The sequence below is a fragment of the Melanostigma gelatinosum genome, assembly GCF_949748355.1.
Source record: "Melanostigma gelatinosum genome assembly, chromosome: 16".
Classification (NCBI taxonomy): domain Eukaryota; kingdom Metazoa; phylum Chordata; class Actinopteri; order Perciformes; family Zoarcidae; genus Melanostigma; species Melanostigma gelatinosum.
The window spans coordinates 9,144,120-9,164,861 of NC_136649.1; the positions used below are offsets into that span (position 1 = coordinate 9,144,120).

The 20,742-nt window shown below is 43.8% G+C and overlaps 3 protein-coding genes across 5 annotated transcripts; all 3 read left to right on the top strand.

The window, feature by feature from the left end:
* Nucleotides 1-3,479: 3,479 nt before the first annotated feature.
* Nucleotides 3,480-11,613, top strand: pabpc4 (poly(A) binding protein, cytoplasmic 4 (inducible form)). The gene is made up of 15 exons (XM_079286730.1): nucleotides 3,480-4,104; nucleotides 6,327-6,520; nucleotides 7,202-7,317; nucleotides 8,243-8,382; nucleotides 8,479-8,573; nucleotides 8,647-8,784; nucleotides 8,893-8,988; nucleotides 9,128-9,397; nucleotides 9,987-10,077; nucleotides 10,224-10,319; nucleotides 10,417-10,547; nucleotides 10,650-10,740; nucleotides 10,824-10,954; nucleotides 11,042-11,166; nucleotides 11,250-11,613. Exons 1-14 carry the CDS (start codon nucleotides 3,912-3,914, stop codon nucleotides 11,141-11,143), a joined length of 1,884 nt encoding a protein of 627 aa, XP_079142856.1. The 5' UTR covers nucleotides 3,480-3,911; the 3' UTR covers nucleotides 11,144-11,166; nucleotides 11,250-11,613.
* Nucleotides 11,614-12,401: 788 nt separating this feature from the next.
* ppie (peptidylprolyl isomerase E (cyclophilin E)) lies at nucleotides 12,402-16,058 on the top strand. Its single transcript, XM_079286906.1, has 10 exons — nucleotides 12,402-12,456; nucleotides 12,888-12,986; nucleotides 13,109-13,152; nucleotides 13,686-13,712; nucleotides 13,849-13,930; nucleotides 14,020-14,123; nucleotides 14,206-14,329; nucleotides 14,514-14,699; nucleotides 14,813-14,955; nucleotides 15,848-16,058. Exons 1-10 carry the CDS (start codon nucleotides 12,426-12,428, stop codon nucleotides 15,914-15,916), a joined length of 909 nt encoding a protein of 302 aa, XP_079143032.1. The 5' UTR covers nucleotides 12,402-12,425; the 3' UTR covers nucleotides 15,917-16,058.
* Nucleotides 16,059-16,587: 529 nt separating this feature from the next.
* Nucleotides 16,588-18,699, top strand: gjb10 (gap junction protein beta 10). Of its 3 annotated transcripts, none has more exons than XM_079286179.1 (2): nucleotides 16,588-16,668; nucleotides 17,157-18,699. In XM_079286179.1, exon 2 carries the CDS (start codon nucleotides 17,192-17,194, stop codon nucleotides 17,978-17,980), a length of 789 nt encoding a protein of 262 aa, XP_079142305.1. In that variant the 5' UTR covers nucleotides 16,588-16,668; nucleotides 17,157-17,191; the 3' UTR covers nucleotides 17,981-18,699. The 3 variants fall into 3 exon arrangements, with proteins under 3 accessions (XP_079142305.1, XP_079142307.1, XP_079142306.1); XM_079286181.1 differs by having other exon boundaries at nucleotides 16,608-16,668; nucleotides 17,160-18,699; XM_079286180.1 differs by having other exon boundaries at nucleotides 16,640-16,668; nucleotides 17,090-18,699.
* Nucleotides 18,700-20,742: the final 2,043 nt, after the last annotated feature.

The window sequence follows — 20,742 nt, forward strand, 5'->3', positions numbered from 1 at the left end:
AATTATATAAAAAAAAGAAATGTATTATGTGCCAAATTGTATTCGATGGGATTATTGTATCAGCACACTACCATAACATGTCAGAAAGTCAGACCAAAGTTACTGCTAAATTGGAGTTTTTTTCTTCTTCAAGTAAATACCGCTGCTAAGATGGGGAAGACTGGACTATTTAATACAATTGATCTTGTCGGTCAGGGCTCAACAAAGACTCTGGATATCTGAAATATTTGCAGTCAGCAATAACATGAACAAAATACACATTTTCCATATTTTTAGCTTTTCTTAATAACAGCTTGTAAATGTTTCCAGCCTCACATTTAATCACACAAATAGGATTTTAAAAAGCATTGTGAAAGCAGCATAATTGTCTGCCAGCCTCGTTAGCTGGATTGCCAGCACCTGTCCCCCCCCCCCCCCCCCCCTGCTGCTGCTGCTGCTGCACCTTATTAATGACACACCTGGGCTAGGACGGTGATCAGCGTGATTGGCACACTTTGAATTTTGCAATGGGGACGATGGAGCTGTTACTTTGCCTTCTTCTGGGACACCATATTGCTGCTCAGTCAGTCATAAAAAAGCAGGATGCCACATTTCTCCATGATGTTCCTGGATTTTTTGATGACTTTGTGCCTTTTCCCTTTGAAAGAAATTTTGATTTCACCCCACCTGACGCCCTCTTCAGCTCGTGGGGGACTTTGATCCCTGACTTGCACGTGCTTGCCGAATTACCTCCCATCCCCATTGTTCCCAGAGTTGAAGTGTTTTGTGATGAATCAAAGCTAACTCTGCTGGTTGACAAGCGCTCCAACGGTCTCTCACTGACTGGAGAGGAGATGCAGTTCGGTGATGGCTGCTTCAGCAACAGAGAGCTACCAAACCAATTTGTCTTCACTTACGGTTTCGATGAGTGTGGCACTACACCAGTGGTGCGTTGACTACTTTCTTTACTATAGTTACTTTTACTTTCACAGCTTTGTAAAGCAGTCTTGATGCGCTCTTACAGATGCAGAATGGTTTGGTGATGTTTACCAACTCTCTCTACTTGAATCTCAAAATACCACCCACCACCTGGTTGGAAACTCGTCCCACGGTGCACATCTCTTGCGTCCCAAAAAGGTACAGCCACTGAGTTACCATATCATTTGTAAGTGCCCACAGATAACTATACTGAAGGAGAATGCATGTCTTATCAGGCCATATCCAAACTTCTTTGACTCAACGACATTTCCTGAGAATGGCGAGACCTTTAACATCCAAGCCATGAACCGTGAGTAATATGATTTTATGAGCATGCGTTTTAAAGTTTTAATTCGTCTCATTTGTAGCTACGAATGTTCGACTGCGAATGTTTTGTTGTTCCTGCAGCATCCTGGACCAGCACTGCAGACTCTAATATCTACAAAAGAGGACAGGTTGTCAACCTCCAGGTTTTTGCCAAAACCAGGCCAGAGCAGCAGCTTTTCATCCAGTCCTGTTTTGTGTCTGCGTCTCCTGAGCCTCAGACTAGGCGTAGGCACGCAGTCATAATGAATAAAGGGTAAGCAGCCAGTCAGCTGAATTATTTGTGACGTTGGTCCGTGAGCTAATCACCTGCGATGCCTTTGCTCTCCAGGTGCACAGCCGGATTGGGTTCCCGTCATGCCGTTGCACTATTTGTGGCCTCCGACAGAGCGGATGTGGTTAATTTTGTACTTGACACATCTTATCTCTTTTCTGAGGTGACTTTTGAGCAATCTCATCATTTTTTTTTTTTTTTTTTTTTTTTTTTCTTTTTTTTTTCTCCGACACGTTTCTTCTGTGTTAACAGTATGACCTTGTGATCCTCTCTCCTGAAGCTGTACATCCATTGTAGCGTCATTATCTCAGACCAGGGTATCAACTTTGGTTCTAAATCCTGCAACTACAACATGATCCAGTCAAGGTATTTCTACAGGCATCACATGTATTTTGTGACTTTTTCATGACTGAATGAGATTCATTTTTTTCTTCCCCTCTTTCAGATGGGAGGACCTTAGTGGACATGCAGAAGTGTGCGAGTGCTGTACGTCAAAGTGTAAAGGGCTGTCGGTCAAGAACCTTCCTGAAGGTCAGTGCTTTGTTTTTGGTCAAAAGGTGCAACACTAAACGGACTTGGTCTGTTTCTGGTCTCTTTACTCAACAGTGACTGACCTAGCATGTCGTTTCAGGTGCCAAGGCTATCGTCAGCACTGGCCCCTTCATCATTATGGACAAACCTATTGCGCCGCTTCCCTCTGAACTGCAGGAAACCTCCCGTGCTCCTGTTGCAGACCGCATGGCGTCTGATCGTGCAATGACTGAGGACACAATTATTTCTGATCACTCTGAATTGCAACCCCCTCAGGGTGTGGTGGTTGTGAGTTCGCACCCAGTTGCCAGACTGACCCTGTGGCTACCTGGGCAGGTGCAAGATACTGAACACGGCGAGAAGATCCGTTCTGAGTCTGAAGACAACTTGACATTTAAGTTGCAGACAAGTGACACCATGTCAAATGAGCTTCAACCTTCAACCGCAGATCTGGAGCCTCTTCTGCATACGCCCACAAACTTAGTCATAGGTCAAAGTTCAAATGAGCTAGGAAGTGATGGTCATATGTGGGCTTTGAATTCTCTTACACTGATTGATGGATGGGCAATCCCTCAACAAATTGAAAAGGCAGCTTTTGCAGAGGAATCCCAAAGAAAAAGGCGTTTCGGAAGATCTGGCATGTCTGACATTCAACAAGATGTGGACATCCCGCTGACGACTCGCATGAATGCAAATGTCCTAAACCAGAAGGATTGTAACAAAATGAGAGGGAAGCTGGCAGTGATGCCCCAAGAAGAAACAAATGATGCCCAACCAATAGTTCGCTCCAAAATCCAGTTCTCCAAAGGCCCAGATGGATCAGAGACGCTGAGTTATGAGGAAGAAGCCCTGGGACAACAAGAGGGTAAAGGTGTGATCAGAAGACTTTGGCTGAATGGGATTCAAAGAAAACAGGAGCCCAGACAGAGAGGGCTGCACTCAACTTTCCTGGATTTGTTGAGGTAACTAATTGTGTAATGTCAGTATGTGCTTGTGGCTTTGACTAATTTGTATGTCTCCATCTCCTATCCTCAGGGGGATGGACAAAGCAGAATAACTGCAGCTTAATAAGAACATTCTATAATGTGACTTAAATAAATGCATGTATTAAGAAATAAAAGGACAGCATGTTTTTCCAATTTTTGTCTTTTTAATATCTAAAAACAAAAACCGACAGCAGGGCGTGTGTGTGAGAGCCTTTTGTATTTCCACCCAGATGTCGCTGTGGGCCGCTGGGCTCTGCAGTTAGGACGCTACAGTGCGCGCTCTCCCTTTTACAGCGCATGCTCAGTCGTGCTTTTTTTTTTTTTTTTTGCTATCCCATGTGTGACCCTGGTCACTATTTCCTCCGCACTGCCACACTCTATAAAGTGCCCACGAGTTTCCCAACGCAGTCTCTTTCCCTGGCAACAAAACAACCGTGGGTGTCTAACTCACCGTTCTTGAAAAAAACTTAAAATAATATAAAAAATATAAAAGCAACAAAATCGTAATAAAAAGAACATTTACTTAAAGAAAAATAAACTTTTACTAAAAAAAAAAAAAAGCAAAATATTAATAATCAAAAAATACTATAAACTGGAGGTCTCGGGTTTTACCCGAAGTTGGCGTCTACCAAAGGAAGACTTACTTCAGAAAAGCTCATTTATATCGTGATTTTTCAGGTTTGACCTTTTTTCTCAAGCTGGACCACAGAGCCAGTTGTCTCATTAGTTGGGAGAACTGAAGCGCAGTTTCGGACTCTGAATACAACTCATCCCGGCTTGTTTTCCCTGGCGTTTTTTGAGCGAAGCCTGGAGCTCATTTCTATTGTGAACCCAGAGATATGAACACAGAAACCGGGAGTTATCCGATGGCTTCCCTCTACGTTGGCGACCTGCACCCCGATATCACGGAGGCTATGCTGTATGAGAAATTCAGCCCAGCCGGACCGGTGCTCTCCATTCGGGTCTGCCGTGACATGATCACCCGGCGATCCCTCGGATACGCTTATGTGAACTTCTCTCAACCCGCTGACGGTAAGAACAGAAACATGGCAAGTGAGCAGCGTGCAGTTTGAGCATATTGGCAGCATGCTGGGGATGTAAGGCGCAGAAAGTGTGCATCCTTCACATATCGACAACGTCACCGTATGCTTTCAATGTCAGGCGTGAAACGGTCTGCGGAACCAAATGCAAGATCCGGGACACACTGGCGATGAATAAAAAGCACAGGACTTTAACTGAACTAAAAGATATTTATACAGTCAAAGACGAACGGTTCCCCAGACTGTTTGGAGGACTCATTTTGACCCATATAAGCATGCCCCAGTTGTTCCTCACTCCTGTCACTGCCAGAGTTAAAGCCCTCACACGCATGCGTATTGAACAATCAGCTCATGCCCATCATTTGGAAATAAAGTCTTTGCAGACCTCACTTATTCCCAAAATGGCATTTCTCCTATTTAAAGGGCCACAGAATAAAACTAATTCCCAATGCACTCATTGACCGCAATAGAAGGGACAAGCACAGATGAACAACACCCCCCCCCTGCACTGACCGCTTTATTACGGTATGTCTCGTGTATTGTCTGCATTAATATCAAAGACTTGATCCTATGTCTGGGTTTAATCCCAGCTTCACTCTTTTTAACGTGTTAGGAATTATCTGAGTCACACGGTTGGTTTACCTGTAATAACGTGCATCTAAGATGTGTGTCAGTAGTTAATCCACTGGAATGCCATCAAAGCATTGAGCAACAGTAGCAGGTGTTGTGGTTGGCTTTGGAGGCCCCGTGATACTGTTTACATTGCGTGGACTTCTTCGCCTCTTACGTCAACGTCAAGCACCTGTGACAATTTGTCTCTGTGGGAGTTGGTCACCGAAAGCTGGAGTACAAGCAGGTTACAACTGGCTCAAACCAAGGGGGTAGGTGTCACTCACTTGAATAAATGCGAGGGGGCCCACAAGTGAGAAGATATGTCATTGGAAGTATAGACATGGGGGGGTGGGGGGGTTAAATGGAGCCTTATGTGCCTGTGGGGCGATTGCTTGCTACCAGTAATTTTAACTGGTCAGTGCATCTGATATAATGCAGAGTTAAACGGCAATCCGGGTTGTTTGCAAACCGCCGTTGGATTTCTTCACGTCTCGGCCGTATGTGTAATCACAAGACCTGGTGTTGCTCATCTGAACATTCTTGTTGTGTCTCTTCCCCATCAATGGTAGAGCTTGCTCTACTCACACTCCATGCCAGCACATACCTCCCAGGACCCCTCTCTAAATATAGAACATCTTTCTGAGCGGCCCAAAATCTGCCTGGCCATAATGCTTTTAAGCTCTTAACATGACATAAATGGTTAATAACGACGAGTAATTCAACGGCATCAACATTTTACCGAATTGCTTCACTTAAGATATTGATAATGCAATTACATAGATCACTTTGGCCTTTTTGAAACTACGATGTGCACTCTGAGCCTTCCAGAAGACCACATGTTTGACAGCGGTCACACACCTTCTCTGAGCACACGAGCTGTAAAGTACAATTGCAAGCCAAACTGCTGATGCCAGCAGACGCAAGGCAGCTCCGTTTTGTTTACCAGACACTTTTAACTGGAAAGCCTGGCCTGTGTGTGTGTCTGTTACTGTGGAGTGACTGAACAAAAGGATGTTTTGGCATGAGAGCCTAGAGCATAGCTGAGAGAGAGAAATAGTGTACATTGAACCTTGGTGGTTAAATTTGGTTCTAATAAGACATAATGATTTGATCAAATGAAACATATTGCAGCTTAATACCACATTTTAAGCCCATTTTGTTATCTGAGGGCCCTCTGTACTGCCACTGGCCTAGGTGGGACGTGGCCCAGCAGCATGTGGCGAGTTAGAGAAGGGGGACATGTGCTCTCAGCTTGCCCACTGCAGCTGTCCCTCACGCTTGTCCCAGCTGCTCATCTGCCACATGGCCTACTGTAGTATCTTAACCATATTACATGGGCCTTGTTAATGGGCTGGCACCAGGGATTCTCCATTTTAGCTCACAGTGCACAGGAGGACAATAGGACTAAGACTAATATACATAATCACCGAATGGATTCATGTTATTTATCTGGGGATGTTATTTAGGCAATGCTGTGTTTGTGGTGTAAAACGGGACTTCTGCATTAAAGCACCACAATGTATTTTCAGACTCATGGCTCCGTACAAATGACCTTCCATGACCTTTCCCTCTCTCTGCCCCCCCCCCCCCCCCCCCCTCCAGCTGAGAGAGCCCTGGACACCATGAACTTTGACGTGGTGAAAGGGAAGCCAATCAGAATCATGTGGTCCCAAAGAGACCCCTCCCTCAGGAAGTCTGGAGTGGGCAACGTGTTCATCAAGAACCTTGACAAGTCCATTGACAACAAAGCCCTGTACGACACCTTCTCTGCCTTTGGCAACATCCTCTCCTGCAAGGTATAACTGCCATAAATGTGACTATATATTCCCACTTTTGTGGGAAACGGTTCCTCACAGATTTCTCACAATTTGTGCTTAAATTAGACTACAAGTTTGAAAAATATTCTTATTCTCATGTAAACTCATACACCATCTCTCCAGCAATGCTTCTACATTTTGGGAAACGCATGTATTCGATTTCTTGCAGAAAGTTAGCTTAGAAGAACGATACCACTCTGACAGTTTGAATATGAAGCTACAGCTAGCCGCTGGTTAGCTTAGCTTGGACGGGACACTGGGGAAACAGCTAGGCTGGCTCTACACTAAGGTGACAAAATACTCCGACCCATACTCTGAAGCTCACCAATGAACTTCAAAACTGAAGTGTAAAACTGGCAAGTAACCCTTTTAAAACTTAGTTTTTGATATGGATTAAACAAACACGATTAAACATGTTTATTTGTACAGAGCCAAGCTTGCTGTTTCTCACTGTTTATGGTCTTTATGCTAAGCTAGGCTAACTGGCTGCAGCTTCAAATATAGTGGAGAGATTTGAGAGTGGTATTGATCTTCTCATCTCACCGAACAAGCATGTTTCCCAAAATCTTGAACGATTGATTCAATTAAACAACTGCCTGCGACCGTCATGATGCCTCTCTTCTGGATGAACGTTGACCCAAATGTCTTCCTCTACTCCAGGTGGTGTGCGACGAAAATGGCTCCAAGGGCTACGCTTTTGTCCACTTTGAGACCCAGGATGCTGCTGATCGTGCCATTGAGAAGATGAATGGCATGCTTCTGAATGACCGCAAGGTGTGAGTGTCCGGCCATCTAGGATCTGGGGTCAAAGGGGCGTTCATTGTCGATAGTATATTGAAGAATTTAGTTTCAACTTTAAATTGATTGTAATAGTACTTCAAAGTTATGACGACGTTGAAAGGGTGCAGTACTTATTGAGCTTATGGTGAAAATAGCGCAGTAATAGCTTATATATGTTTTTTGTGTATAAACCTGACTCGTTTGTTCTACACGTATTGAGTGAAGTGACTTTTGGTGTCCTTTTTCAGTTGGTGAGTTTGTGTGTGAATAATCTGACTAATAAACTCATCTCTCACTACCGCCACCATGAAGATACCCTCTGATCTGATAGATAACACACTAACAGCTCTTACACCTCATTTGTCCACTCGCTGGTCACCCGTCTTGGAGTGTTTGTTTGTATGTATGTGTGTGTGTGTGTGTGTGTATGACCACGCTTGTGTGTTTTTAGTGATGGATCGAATGCAGGAATGCAATACTGGATGGCGGAAGGGGAGAGGTCGTCATAGCAAGGTATATAAGATCATTTGGTCCTCCTCAGCTTTACTTTGTACTGTGAGACTCTGTTCCTCCATCCCTCTCCATCCACCTCCTCATCAAGTTTTGGACCAAGAATTAAGATGGTTCTCACTGTGATGCCTAGCATGCCGACTGATCTGCCTGCCTCTGGTGATATTAACCGCAGTTGGATGTCTTTTTGATTGTTTGAACCAGGAATGAAGAGTGACATGATGAAATAGCTGTGAATTTGTTTTGTGGATGTTGTCCCTGTGCTCTCTTTTACTTATCGTGCTTGCGTGGTCAGGTCGTCATCTCCCGGATCAAGTGTTTTTAGATCGGAAAAAGGATCCTAGTGTGTTTCTCATTTCTGTCAGGAATGTTTTACAAGAGTGAGCTTTGCTGCTCTTCCTCCATCCTCAGGTTTGTGGGACGTTTCAAATCTCGCAAGGAACGGGAGGCTGAACTCGGTGCCAAAGCCAAGGAGTTCACCAATGTCTACATTAAGAACTTTGGAGATGAGATGAACGATGACCAGCTGAAGGAGCTTTTTGACAAATATGGTAAAGTGGGAATAGATGAATGGGTATTACTCCAAACATGTATGTGGTCTAGTTCTGCTTTCTTCCATCCACGCATCTGACCTTTAACCTCTGCAGGTAAAACACTCAGCGTGAGGGTGATGATTGACCCGGCCGGCAAATCCAGAGGCTTTGGATTCGTTAGTTACGAGAATCATGAAGACGCTAACAAGGTACTTTGGCCCCATGGAAATGCACCAAGTCTTTATTGGTATTTACCTCAGGTAATTATGATCTCGTCCAAAGGCTGTGGAGGACATGAATGGCACCGACCTCAACGGCAAGACTGTGTTTGTGGGCCGGGCTCAGAAGAAGATGGAGCGGCAGGCGGAGCTGAAGAGAAGGTTTGAGCTGCTGAAACAAGAGAGGATCAGTCGTTATCAGGTCTGTAGAAATGAAGCGCTCAATGAATCAAATCAATCTTCAAATGTAGCCGGTCACTGCCAAAGAAGCTGCTATGAATGAATCATGATTGTCCGTCTTTGGTTTCAGGGTGTTAATCTTTACATTAAGAACCTGGATGACACCATAGATGATGAGAAACTGCGCAAGGAGTTCACTCCGTTCGGGTCTATAACAAGTGCTAAGGTGACAAACAGATGTTGCAATGCATCGCCACTAGAGAAGTGATAATGCATCTCTGCAATATCAATCGAACAACAGTGTTGTGTAAAACAACGATCTTGTGAGTTTGACATTAACCAGACACAATCTGTCTCTCTATTAGGTGATGCTGGAGGAGGGTCGCTCCAAGGGCTTCGGCTTTGTCTGCTTCTCCTCCCCCGAAGAGGCCACCAAGGCCGTGACTGAGATGAACGGACGCATCGTTGGCTCCAAACCCCTCTACGTGGCTCTCGCTCAGCGCAAAGAGGAGCGCAAAGCCCACCTCACCAACCAGTACATGCAGCGTATTGCCGGCATGAGGGCCATGCCGGCTAACGCCGTCGTCAACCAGTTCCAGCCCACCAGTGGCTACTTCATGCCAGCTGTGCCTCAGGTGTGAGAATCGAAGTCTGTGTGTGTTAAAGTAACTGCTCCTATTGACAAGCCATCAGATAACTATCAGCTGACTCTACAGTTCCCCTTTTCTCTACGGAGCTTTTCAGTCATTTCGTTTTTAATGCTTGCAACTTCCCTTTTTTGGTTCAGTCTCGGCGCTGTAATTAGGCAGGCAGATGTTTTTAGCAAAAAAACGTATGTACCATACCATACCAGCATCAAACTGTAGACTGGAAACATTAGTGAATAGCTGCTGAACATAGTAGAGCTTTAGCGACTGAAAAGCCAGATATTTCCTACAGGAAAACCAAAAACAGAGCTACAAGGAAAGGGAATGATGGACTTACATGCGCCTGTTAATACAGGTTAAAAATAAGTTAACATACTTACTTGGCATACTATTTAAAGTTTGTTGAAATAATTCCAAGTGTTTGTGGTGTATTTGCCAGGGGTCACTAGGCAAAGTTTTGATACTTTTGTTTCATTTTTATTTAAATATAAATGCAGCAGATTAAAACAAAATAGACTGTAACAGTAGCTTATGATATGCCATGAAATCAGAAATTTCACTTACTTGTACCCACCAGGCCCAGAATAGGACTACATACTATGCACCCAATCAGCTGGCCCAAATGCGACCCAACCCCCGCTGGCAGCAGCAAGGCGGCAGAGGTCAAGGTGAGCACATGGCGTTAGATGGAGGGCATCTATCATATTGTTTTTTGAGTTACTCAACATAATTGTACTGCTATTTAAAACATTTCAATGCTGTTGAGTTTTGTATTGCGCCTCATTGTTTTTGGTTCTACTTCTGTCACTCCCAGGCGGTTACCAAGGGATACCCAACTCGCTGCGTCAGCCAGGACCCCGTGCCAACCTGAGACACATGAGTCCTGGCGGCGGCACACAGGGCCCCCGAGGTGTGTTCACCAATAACAATTGATTGACTCTGACGTTATTAACACTACATATTCAGAAGAGGTTGTCTCACCACTGAATCTTCCTCTCTGCTCCTAGCCTCCGCCCAGGCCATGGCTCCCCGTCCCTCCATGGGAGCCCCCGGCCCCCGGGCCATGCCTCCTTACAAATATGCCACTGGTGTCCGTAACCCCAACCCCCAGGGGGTGCAACCTATTGCCTTACAGCAGGTATGAGCGAGAGACCAATCACATCATGTACTGTTCCTATCATATCCAGCACCCAGCTCAATTAATCATTTTTTTCCTTTGATATGTATTTGTCCTTTCTAGGCTCAGCCAGCCGTGCACGTTCAGGGCCAGGAGCCTCTCACGGCCTCCATGCTGGCTGCTGCGCCCCCTCAGGAGCAGAAACAGATGCTTGGTAAGAATCCCATGACGTTATAAAGGAACCGTAATGCTTATCCATTTTTATTAGGTCGATTCATTCTCAATTTTCCCAAATAGGTGAGCGTCTTTTCCCGCTGATTCAGTCCATGCATGCCAACCTGGCAGGAAAGATCACGGGCATGCTGCTGGAGATTGACAACTCTGAACTGCTGCACATGCTGGAGTCCCATGAGTCTCTGCGCTCAAAGGTACTTGGTTAGCTCTGTCTTTGCAATAACGTCACGCTATTAGCCACATACATGTGTCATTGTTCATGTTTGATGTTATGTTACAAGGTGGAAGAAGCCGTCGCGGTGCTACAAGCCCACCAGGCAAAGAAAGATGCCACTCAAAAAGTGGGCAGCGTAGCCACTACTGTTGCTGCTGCCACATCCTGAAGACTGCGTGCTGTATCGAATTGGTACGATAAAACATAATCGGTCAAGCTATTCGTACATAATTTAAGTTTTGTGGTAGTAATGAAATGTCATTGTGTTGTTTCAGGGCACAGAAAAATGAGAGACACACTACACTGACTCCTCTGAAGAATCAGCAAAAAGGAAGAAAAAAAAAGGAAAATATAATTTAAAAAACATACTAAAATAATATAAAATATCACAGTTCATAATTTTCTAGTTCTATAACACTTTTAAACTGCATACCAAAAGCTATGATGCAAATCGATCTTGAATGAAGGTCCTTCATTTTGTGGCAAAGGAGAGAAACCGTTCTTCTAAAGTGAATATGGGCCTTCTTCTTTTTCTTTGCTTGAAAGTTTCATGTTTGATTTGAAATGATGGACTCTTCCATCCTATCATGTTGTCATGGGTGTGTGGTATTCTCAATAAAAGGATGATATATAAAGGTTCCCACTGTTGTGCTACTTTAATGTTTACATATAACTCACTGTATTCAGTTTAAAGTGTGTATCTGACACACACACTTACCTGTCAGTAATGCACAGAGAAGGCCAAAAGCCAGCAAATTCTTTCATGCTGAGCATCACATGCTTGTCTGGGCTACATTAATATCATTAGGATGTTCCCTCTTCATAGAGAGGCTTGATACAAGCAACTTAAGGGAAAGGAAAACATACAATTTCTTTTTACGAGAAGGGGAAAGTTTTTCCTTATTCCAAATTATCAGTTAGATATAGTGTCACTGAGGTTTTGCATATAAACCTCATGGTCAAAATAATAATTCATTACCATGAAATCACAACAAAGGGTGGCAAGAAAGCTCTGAACAAACACTTTTACATGGTTTGATATTAAGCCCTAAGAATGATAGATGCATACAATTTAATGTTACAATGAAAATACAATTTTATAGGTATCACCTTTATGATCAAAATGTCATCTACAAGCTATCCTCTGTGTTCTAACATATTAGTAAGGCTTTTTGAACGCTTTTCTAAAAGTCATCCATTCCTCTTGTCATTCTTCTGTAAGTCGGTGTGACAAGACAGTGTTTATTTTAAAATCCACTCCAGAAATGTGATCCTGCTGATCCTTTAATATGCTAAAATATAAATAAAAGATGTAAAAAGGAGCAATTGGAGCGATGACAGCTTTATCCAGCAGGTGGCAGTAAAGGTCACCTGATCACCGGGAGGCGGGCTTTAGCCTCGCTGCACCAATGACAAGCTGCTGGGGTCGAAGTTGAAGGGTTACATCCAATATGGCGGCTAACAAACGAGTGCTGTATGTCGGTAAGTTAATGTGATTTTTCTTAAAAATACATTGAAATGACATTGTTCCAGTAAACTAAGCTACCGTGTTGAGGACATTCCATATTAAATAATTATATGAGACACAACCCAATGTGTATAAAGTGCAGATAATATGAAGAAAACTCGCGTCACTTTAAAACATGGCAACGTCGCTGATTTTAAACTTTGCACAGTTTCCTCGACCCCGTGACTAAAGTGCGTCATGTCAAATGTGTAATAAATAAAAGCAAAGAAACAACCACATGCAGGTTGTGGCTTCATGACTCCAATGGTTCTTATTGTTTCTTCAACGTAGCACGTAAACCTGCACCGTTATCCTCTCTTCTGAATATTTATACAAAGATATTGTCTCTCAGGAATAATAACTTCCTGTTCATCAGCTCAGTGGCGGTTCGTTGTGTTTCTGTCAGGTGGCCTGGCGGAGGAGGTGGATGAGAAGGTTTTGCATGCAGCTTTTATTCCGTTTGGAGACATCACAGACATCCAGATACCATTAGACTATGAAACGGGTAAGATCACGAGCGTTGCCACTAACTGTGATGGAAGCTCCACTGTTTCTATAGAGCATGAAGTCACTGTGGGTAAGGTGAATATTAGGCTGTAAATAATGTGTCTTGTGTTCTGTTTTCAGAAAAGCACAGAGGATTTGCGTTCATTGAGTTTGAATTGGGAGAGGTACGTGAAGTGCACACTAATGGCTCCAATATTGTGATGTTGTCCCATTAAAGACAATACTCTGTATGCAAATCTCCATGAATTTAACATAGATTACTTTAACCTGATTATGATCATAGAGATATTGAGAGAGCTGTTGAACATGTACCTGAACTGAGCTACAACACTATCTGAGTTTCAACACACAGTCATCCATCTGCTCGCTTGTGGAATCTACTTTAATGTACAGCAATAAAACACATCAAATGCACTTAGTGTAAACCATATTAGCAGCACAAGAGAAAGATTGTGTTGTGATGTTTAATCTATCCCCAGCTATTAATGTAGCTGTTCTCTAGCATGTGAATAGGCATTGAATATGGCATCCTGAATACATTGTTTCCTTGGGTTGATCTCTTCTTTAGATAAAGGTGTTTGGTAGTCTGACTGGTGGATTCCATGTAAAACAGAGTTGGTGATTGAAATACAGTGCGGGGCTTTAATGGTCAATATATCTGAACTCTTAACCTGTCTATGACCGTTGTCTTCTGTAGGACTCTGCAGCGGCTATTGATAACATGGTAAGTGGATCATATTGCTGCACGTTCACGTCGGTGAAGTTGTATTTCTGTTTCTGGGACCTAGCTGTTGTGAATTTACCCGAAAGGTCCATATTGACCTTTCTGCTTTAATGTTTATTTTCTTTCTCTCTGCTAGAATGAGTCTGAGCTTTTTGGACGGACAATCCGGGTCAACACGGCCAAGCCCATGAGAATCAAAGAAGGTTCTTCTCGACCAGGTGAGTAATGAAAACCTGTTTTTATAGAGGCCGTACGTTTACGCGATTTTAAATCTGTGTTTACGATTTGAACTCTGCTCCTCCGTCAGTGTGGTCGGACGATGACTGGCTGAAGAAGTTCTCAGGGAAGACCGCAGAGGAGGCTGATGCGGAGGCAGCGGGCGGAGAAACAACCACCACTGCAACACAGGAGGTGAGATGGCTTTCTCTCTGAACTCTGCCTCTGACTCCTAACTACGATAAGTCGGTGACATAAGTATGATATGTTTTTGCAGGCTGAGCCTCCGGCTAAAAAGGGCCGAGTTAATCCTCAGGTCTACATGGACATTAAGATTGGAAATAAGCCAGCAGGGAGACTACGCTTCCTCCTTCGGGCTGACATCGTTCCCATGACAGCAGGTGTGTATGTTGTAGGGCTTTGTCAAAAATACATAAATATTTAGGATCGCTTGCATGAAGAATTGACACTGAAATGACAACAAACAAGAAACCACAAGTGCTTATTCATATCATCCCCCTTTAATAAACAAAACAATCTGTGGGCAAATAGTAACAGCAGCATCTTTTCTTAAATCCCATAAAGAGAATTTCCGCTGCCTGTGCACGCACGAGAAGGGCTTTGGCTTCAAGGGAAGCTGCTTTCATCGCATCATCCCTCAGTTCATGTGCCAAGGAGGTGACTTCACCAACCACAATGGCACCGGCGGCAAGTCCATCTATGGCCGGAAGTTTGATGATGAGAACTTTGTCCTCAAACACACGGCGCCAGGTGAGGAGTTCAGTGTGGAGCTCTTGTAGTGCGTGTTGGTGGTCATCATCGTTTACGTTTACCAGCGGGTCCTGTGGCTAACTGGTCAAACCGTGGCTCTCTCGTGCTCACAGGGCAGCTCTCCATGGCCAACTCTGGGGCAAACACTAACGGCTCTCAGTTCTTCATCACCACCGACAAAACAGACTGGCTGGATGGCAAACACGTGGTGTTCGGAGATCTGGTGGAGGGGATGGATGTTGTCCGTGCAATGGAGGTAAAGGTGGAAAGGGTTCACTGCTGCAATCACAGTTTTCTATTTGTAAAGTGAAAGAGTTATTTCAGTGGTAATGAATGAATCACTCACAGCAAAAAGGGCTTTCAGTAACAAACCTTAAATATTACCCAATGTGTTCTTTAAATCACTATTGCCACATGGACATAAAGCATGCATGTGTACAAAATTAACAAACTGTTGAAATTAGTAGAAGAGTCTGCTGGTCTACCAAATGCAATACCAGTAAAAGGAGAAGGAAAATCACAAAAACAGGAACCCTAAGCTCCCCCACCCACCCAAAAAAAGAGGCCAGAAAATATAAAGCATGGTAAAATGTACCAAGAAAAGCTGCATCGGCAAAACCCACTGCTAATGTAGCAAAATGTCCAGAAGAGTATTCAGTCACCAATAGGGACCGGCAATAAATGAAGACAGAAACACACATAGTGTGTGTTAGTTGTGCTGTAGATAGTTGGAGCGAGTGTTTCAATGTTTCTCAGGACACAGACCTGCATATTCATGCTCTTGTTAGACACCCTACCCCTCAACATAATCCACAAATCAGTTAGACCAGTATCTTATCTCTAAAAATGAATAATCGTATCATTGAGCCATTGTTTTATAACAAGTAGGAGATGAAGGTTTCAAGTTCATCTTGTTTTTTAAGTTTCAGAAATAGAAAGATAGTATTATTGATCACACTGTTCACAAATAGTATCTAGATTATGATTGTACCGTTAAATGTTGAACTCAAACATCCATCTGGGCTTAATGTAAAATTGATCTTCTTGTTGATATTGTAATATGAGCATGTCAAAGTTTAAGACAGTCAGGCTACATTTTTGGCAAGAATTTGGTGTATCTTTTAAATGTGTTTTTTTTTTTCCTGCAGGCTGAGGGAAATAAGGAAGGCAAGCCCAAGCAGAAGGTCATCATCTCTGACTGTGGGGAGTTTGTGTGACGGAACATGACATGTGTTCTTGTTTGTATATGTGTCAATGGGGGCCGTGTATGTCTGAGAGCACGAGTGTGTTCATGGTCTTCTGTACTTTGAGGTCACATCAACTGCCATGTAAATATTTCAATAAACATCGTTTTTTTATAAAGAAGCCACAGCTTGATGCCTTTTGCTTTGTACAAATGAAATGTTACATTGATCTGCTGAGTGTTGGTTTAACCCTTTTATAGCCGCAGAGCTACCCATTTAAAGCACATTAATATTATTATTATTATTATTATTTTCAAGTTTAACTTGTTTTTAAATTCAGTAAAAATCGAAGTCAACGTTGTCAAAGTCTTTGTAATTAATTAATGATAAAACCATTTATTTTCATACATAAAATGTGAGTTGGTTCCAAATTAGAGATGCACCATGCAAACGATGCATGGTAAAATATATCGATGTAATGGGTTATTGATTGTACATTATGAAATGATCACGTGCAGGGTTTGAACAAACTTCTATAATTTGACTGAATATAAACAAAACAAACCTCGCCCTTTCTCCTCACCTTATTGGACAAACTAGTATTCTGCGCGGTGGAGCTGCCACACCTGAGCAGGTTGAGTGACGCAAAGACGTCGCAGGAAAACAACTCCTCCCCCTCCACTCCCGTCCTGTTGAGCGATCCACTGAGATTCTCATCGGTGGAGTTCATCCAGCAAAGCTGCTCCTCCGCTCCGACAGGGATTCTGATCGGCAGCGTTTCAACTGTAAGTATTCAAATCTATATGTAAAGCACCGAGTCGGGCAGCACGTGTTGGGATTTACCCGATTTAGGAAGTTTTAGACGTGGCTATTGGGGATACGCGCAATCGCGCACGGAATGAGAAAACTTAAATGCGTTTACCGTAGTCGTTGGAAGTGAATGTCTGATTGAGTAAGATTTGACAGACTACACAGCGATGAATTAAAACGGTTCTGCTTATTTTATAAGAAAGTCTCTTGTCTAATAAAAGTTTTGTTGCCCTTTTAGGGGCTCATTCTGCTCGTATTTCTTACACTTTTTTGACGTCAAACATGCGTAACCACATGAATTTACATGTTAATGCTCCGGCTCTACCGCACTTTTTGTTGTTGACACAGCCTTCGTCTACATCTGAGATGTATATGACTGTTTTCTTTTGGCCTCAGGCTGGTAGATACATGAGTTTTGTCTGTGCTGTCTCAACTGTAAAGAGCTTCCTCTGTCTTCCATCAGCAGGAAGAGAAGACAGGCTGTGAACAAACCTCGCCATGAACTGGGCATTCCTCCAGGGCCTCCTCAGCGGGGTGAACAAGTACTCCACAGCCTTCGGCCGGGTTTGGCTCTCCATCGTTTTGCTCTTTAGGGTCATGGTGTTTGTTGTTGCGGCGGAGAAGGTATGGGGCGACGAACAGAAAGACTTCAAATGCAACACAGCTCAGCCCGGGTGCCACAACGTCTGCTATGACCACTTCTTCCCCGTCTCCCACGTCCGGCTGTGGGCCCTGCAGCTCATCTTCGTCACCTGCCCCTCTCTCCTGGTGGTGATGCATGTAGCCTACAGGGATGACAGGGAACGGAAACACCGGCTCAAGTATGGCGAGAACTGCAAACACCTCTACAAGAACACGGGCAAGAAGCGCGGGGGCCTGTGGTGGACCTACGTCCTCACGTTGGTCTTCAAAATCGCTGTGGACGCCACCTTCGTCTACCTCGTCTACCACATCTACGAGGGGTATGACTTCCCCTCGCTCATCAAGTGTGAACAGACGCCCTGTCCCAACAAGGTGGACTGCTTCATCGCTCGGCCCACTGAGAAACGAATCTTCACCATCTTCATGGTGGTCACCAGTCTGGCCTGCATCCTCCTCTCTATTTTTGAAATCGTCTACCTGATTGGGAAACGCTGCCGTGAATTACTCACGGCCCACAAGTCTCGCCACGTCATGACCAACACGATGTCCAGTGGATCGACCCTGATGGAGTCAAACGTTCTGATGTTGCCGGTCAAAACCACCCCTGATATGCCTGCTCCTTCATACAGCGTCGCCATATCTTGAGATCCCGAGAACAAAGGCAGAGACTTAATGAAAAACACTGTCGTGGTAAAGGAAATATGCCTCTCCTCCCTCCACCAGCACTTCCTTAAGAGACTTGTCAGCAGACATTTGAGTGCTCAGAGACCGAACTACAACAGAGATAGTTCTTTACTGTTACTGTGTTCCACATGTCAAAGAATTCGAAATTCTGGACCACAGGACGTATGTGTCATTGATCTGGAATGTGCTCACTGTGGTGGGGTTTGGGTCAAAGTATTTACAGTTTATTTTTCTTTCCCTTTTTTTTTCTCGACAGCCCTTTAAATTAGGCCTTGAGACCAATTACATGAGTCACTCCATAGTTTGGAGATGTTTTTACAAACGCATGAGGTTTTGTGTGTAAGATTTTCCTTCTGCTCAGTGCCCAACCCCGAAATGTTTAGTTCAAGCTGTACAGCGTCATTTCCCCTTCACCTCACCCCTTCGTGTCTGACTCTTTGTGAATACTGCCCTTAATTTATCAAGAGGTTTGAAAGATTGTGCTGTCCTGTATGTTATTGTTCTGACCTGTTTTAAACTGATTCCTGTACACAGGCAGAAGAGAGCAATGAAGTCCAAATGCTGAGAGCTGTAAACACAGTCGTTAATGACATCATATTTCACAGCACTGAGGTGCAGTGCGGCTGCATAGTTGTTAATAATATTTTACATTAAAGATAATAATTTTCCTGATTTCAAAATGTGCTTTTTTTGCCCCTTCCGTAACATCAAGCAAGTCAATTTAGAGAGGTCCATACGCAGCAGTGCATGCTGCATGAACACACAACATGTCTTAGCATAGGAAACGTACTAAAGAGCAATGTAAACCAGCCAAAGGATTTGTTGATTCTGCAAGTTCTGTGGTTCTTTATTCTCCCACTTTTGTTCCATGAAGCCCTCCCTTCCCTTTAGGCACACAGATTGCTCTATGGCACGGAGCAGCACCCTCATTGTTGAGGTAGATTGGTACGTTGAGGAGGGCAGAGGAGGAGTCTCCCACCCCTCAGTTTGAATCATCCGTGCCGACGGGCGTGGACCCACCCAGTGCAGGAATTTGTCGGCCCGGGCAGCCTCTGAATAGTTCTTTCCAGTATTTACATTGCTACATGCGATAGGAGCGACGTATAGTGAGAGTTGAAACACAGCGTTTCTCACTCTCTCCTTGTGGTGTTGTGCCAGTCAGATATTATCAGTTTGCTCTGCTGGGGTTTCATGACGTCTAACGCTGGAACTTGTGCTGCCGCCTCATACCTGGGGAGGAGAACAAAATACAGTTTGCGCTGCTCAGAGCAATAAAGAATGATATTTTAAAAGGTCAAACAGCAAAGTTTGTTTCCACAAACAATGAAAGGACAACCTGCAGGCACCGGTGTTAAGAGTTTTCATTGGAACCGTTGAGGTCTATTTCAGTAGATGGTAGTTCCGATGACCTCTGTTAACGAGAGAGGTCTGTGGCTTATCACGGTGACTGATTTGGGTTAAGACAAGCTGCTGCTGGAATGTTGTTTTCCACTTCCTCTGTATCGGGGTGGCACCAGAAATGGCACAGATGGATCCACATGAAGGAAGTGGGAAGTTTTTATTTTGTGGGTGATTTGAGACTCAAAAGAACTTAATAGTCAACCCACCCATACACAAAGTACACAGTAGGGATGGGAAATGCATTCTCTGGGGCCAATGCTACAGTTACCTGGGTGAAGTGATAAGTCTGAGTCGAGCATCACTTTTATATTAGGATCTTTACTCTCAAGTGTTACGACAAAATCTATTACCGTGTAAGAAGCTCTGAAAGTAAAAGCAAGCTTCAGTATGCACATTTCTCTTTGTCCTTATTCTGTTTGTCCAGCCTGACTGGGTGTTTCTATAATGAGCCGACATTCACTCCCACTACAAGATCCTCCCAGCTTTTCTCGGGTAGTATTTCTGTTCTGGTTCTCTGTGCGCTCATTGCCAGCAGTGAGAAGTGATGTGTTTATCCTGTTGTGTTAGTCTGTCCTGTTGAGACTCGCTGGTGGCAGAGGTTGAGTCACAGTGTGCATTTCTCCAGGTGTTTCCCGCCAGACTGCCTGGACCAGTTCTTCATCATGGAGCCAAGACGCAACCGCTCGTTCCCCTCCCCCACCTCAAGTTCAGCTATGGTCTGCTGAACTGTTCCTAATGCTGCAAGCACAGATGTGTGTCCGAGCTTTATGCCACAGATGAACTTTCCTGAAAAGAGAGACGGCACTTGATACTTCTAACAATATCCCGAGACTTTTAGCTCATGGCTGCAAGACTTCGAGGTGAAGTGATTCATTTAGAGAAGCCATGGAGCAACCATAACATCCTCTTCATCGTGTAACTTTTTACTCTTGACATTGTGAATTCAGCCGTTTACAGATGGAAATATGAGAAACAACATTTTAAGAAAATGAAATAAGACAAATTCAGCTTGATTGTCAGGTTACCTAAGTGTAACAGCTCTTATATAAGAAGCATGTAAATTACAGGTGTTAACTTCTGTTGTTGTCAGAAACATTGGGCTTGGTTGTTGTGAGCCGTTGCTGTTAGTGAGCCTGAAATAAACTGCTCACTGAGACATTGTATGTGTTTCTACTGAACAATGCAAATAACTCTGACTTGACTTGAGAACGGTGTTACATGAGCAAGTCTTTTATCCTTTTGTGTCACGTAAACACAGGATTCAATAGCTCTGAAGGCAGGCACCGGTCTGCAAGTGCTGACAAGCCCTTGCACAGCTATGG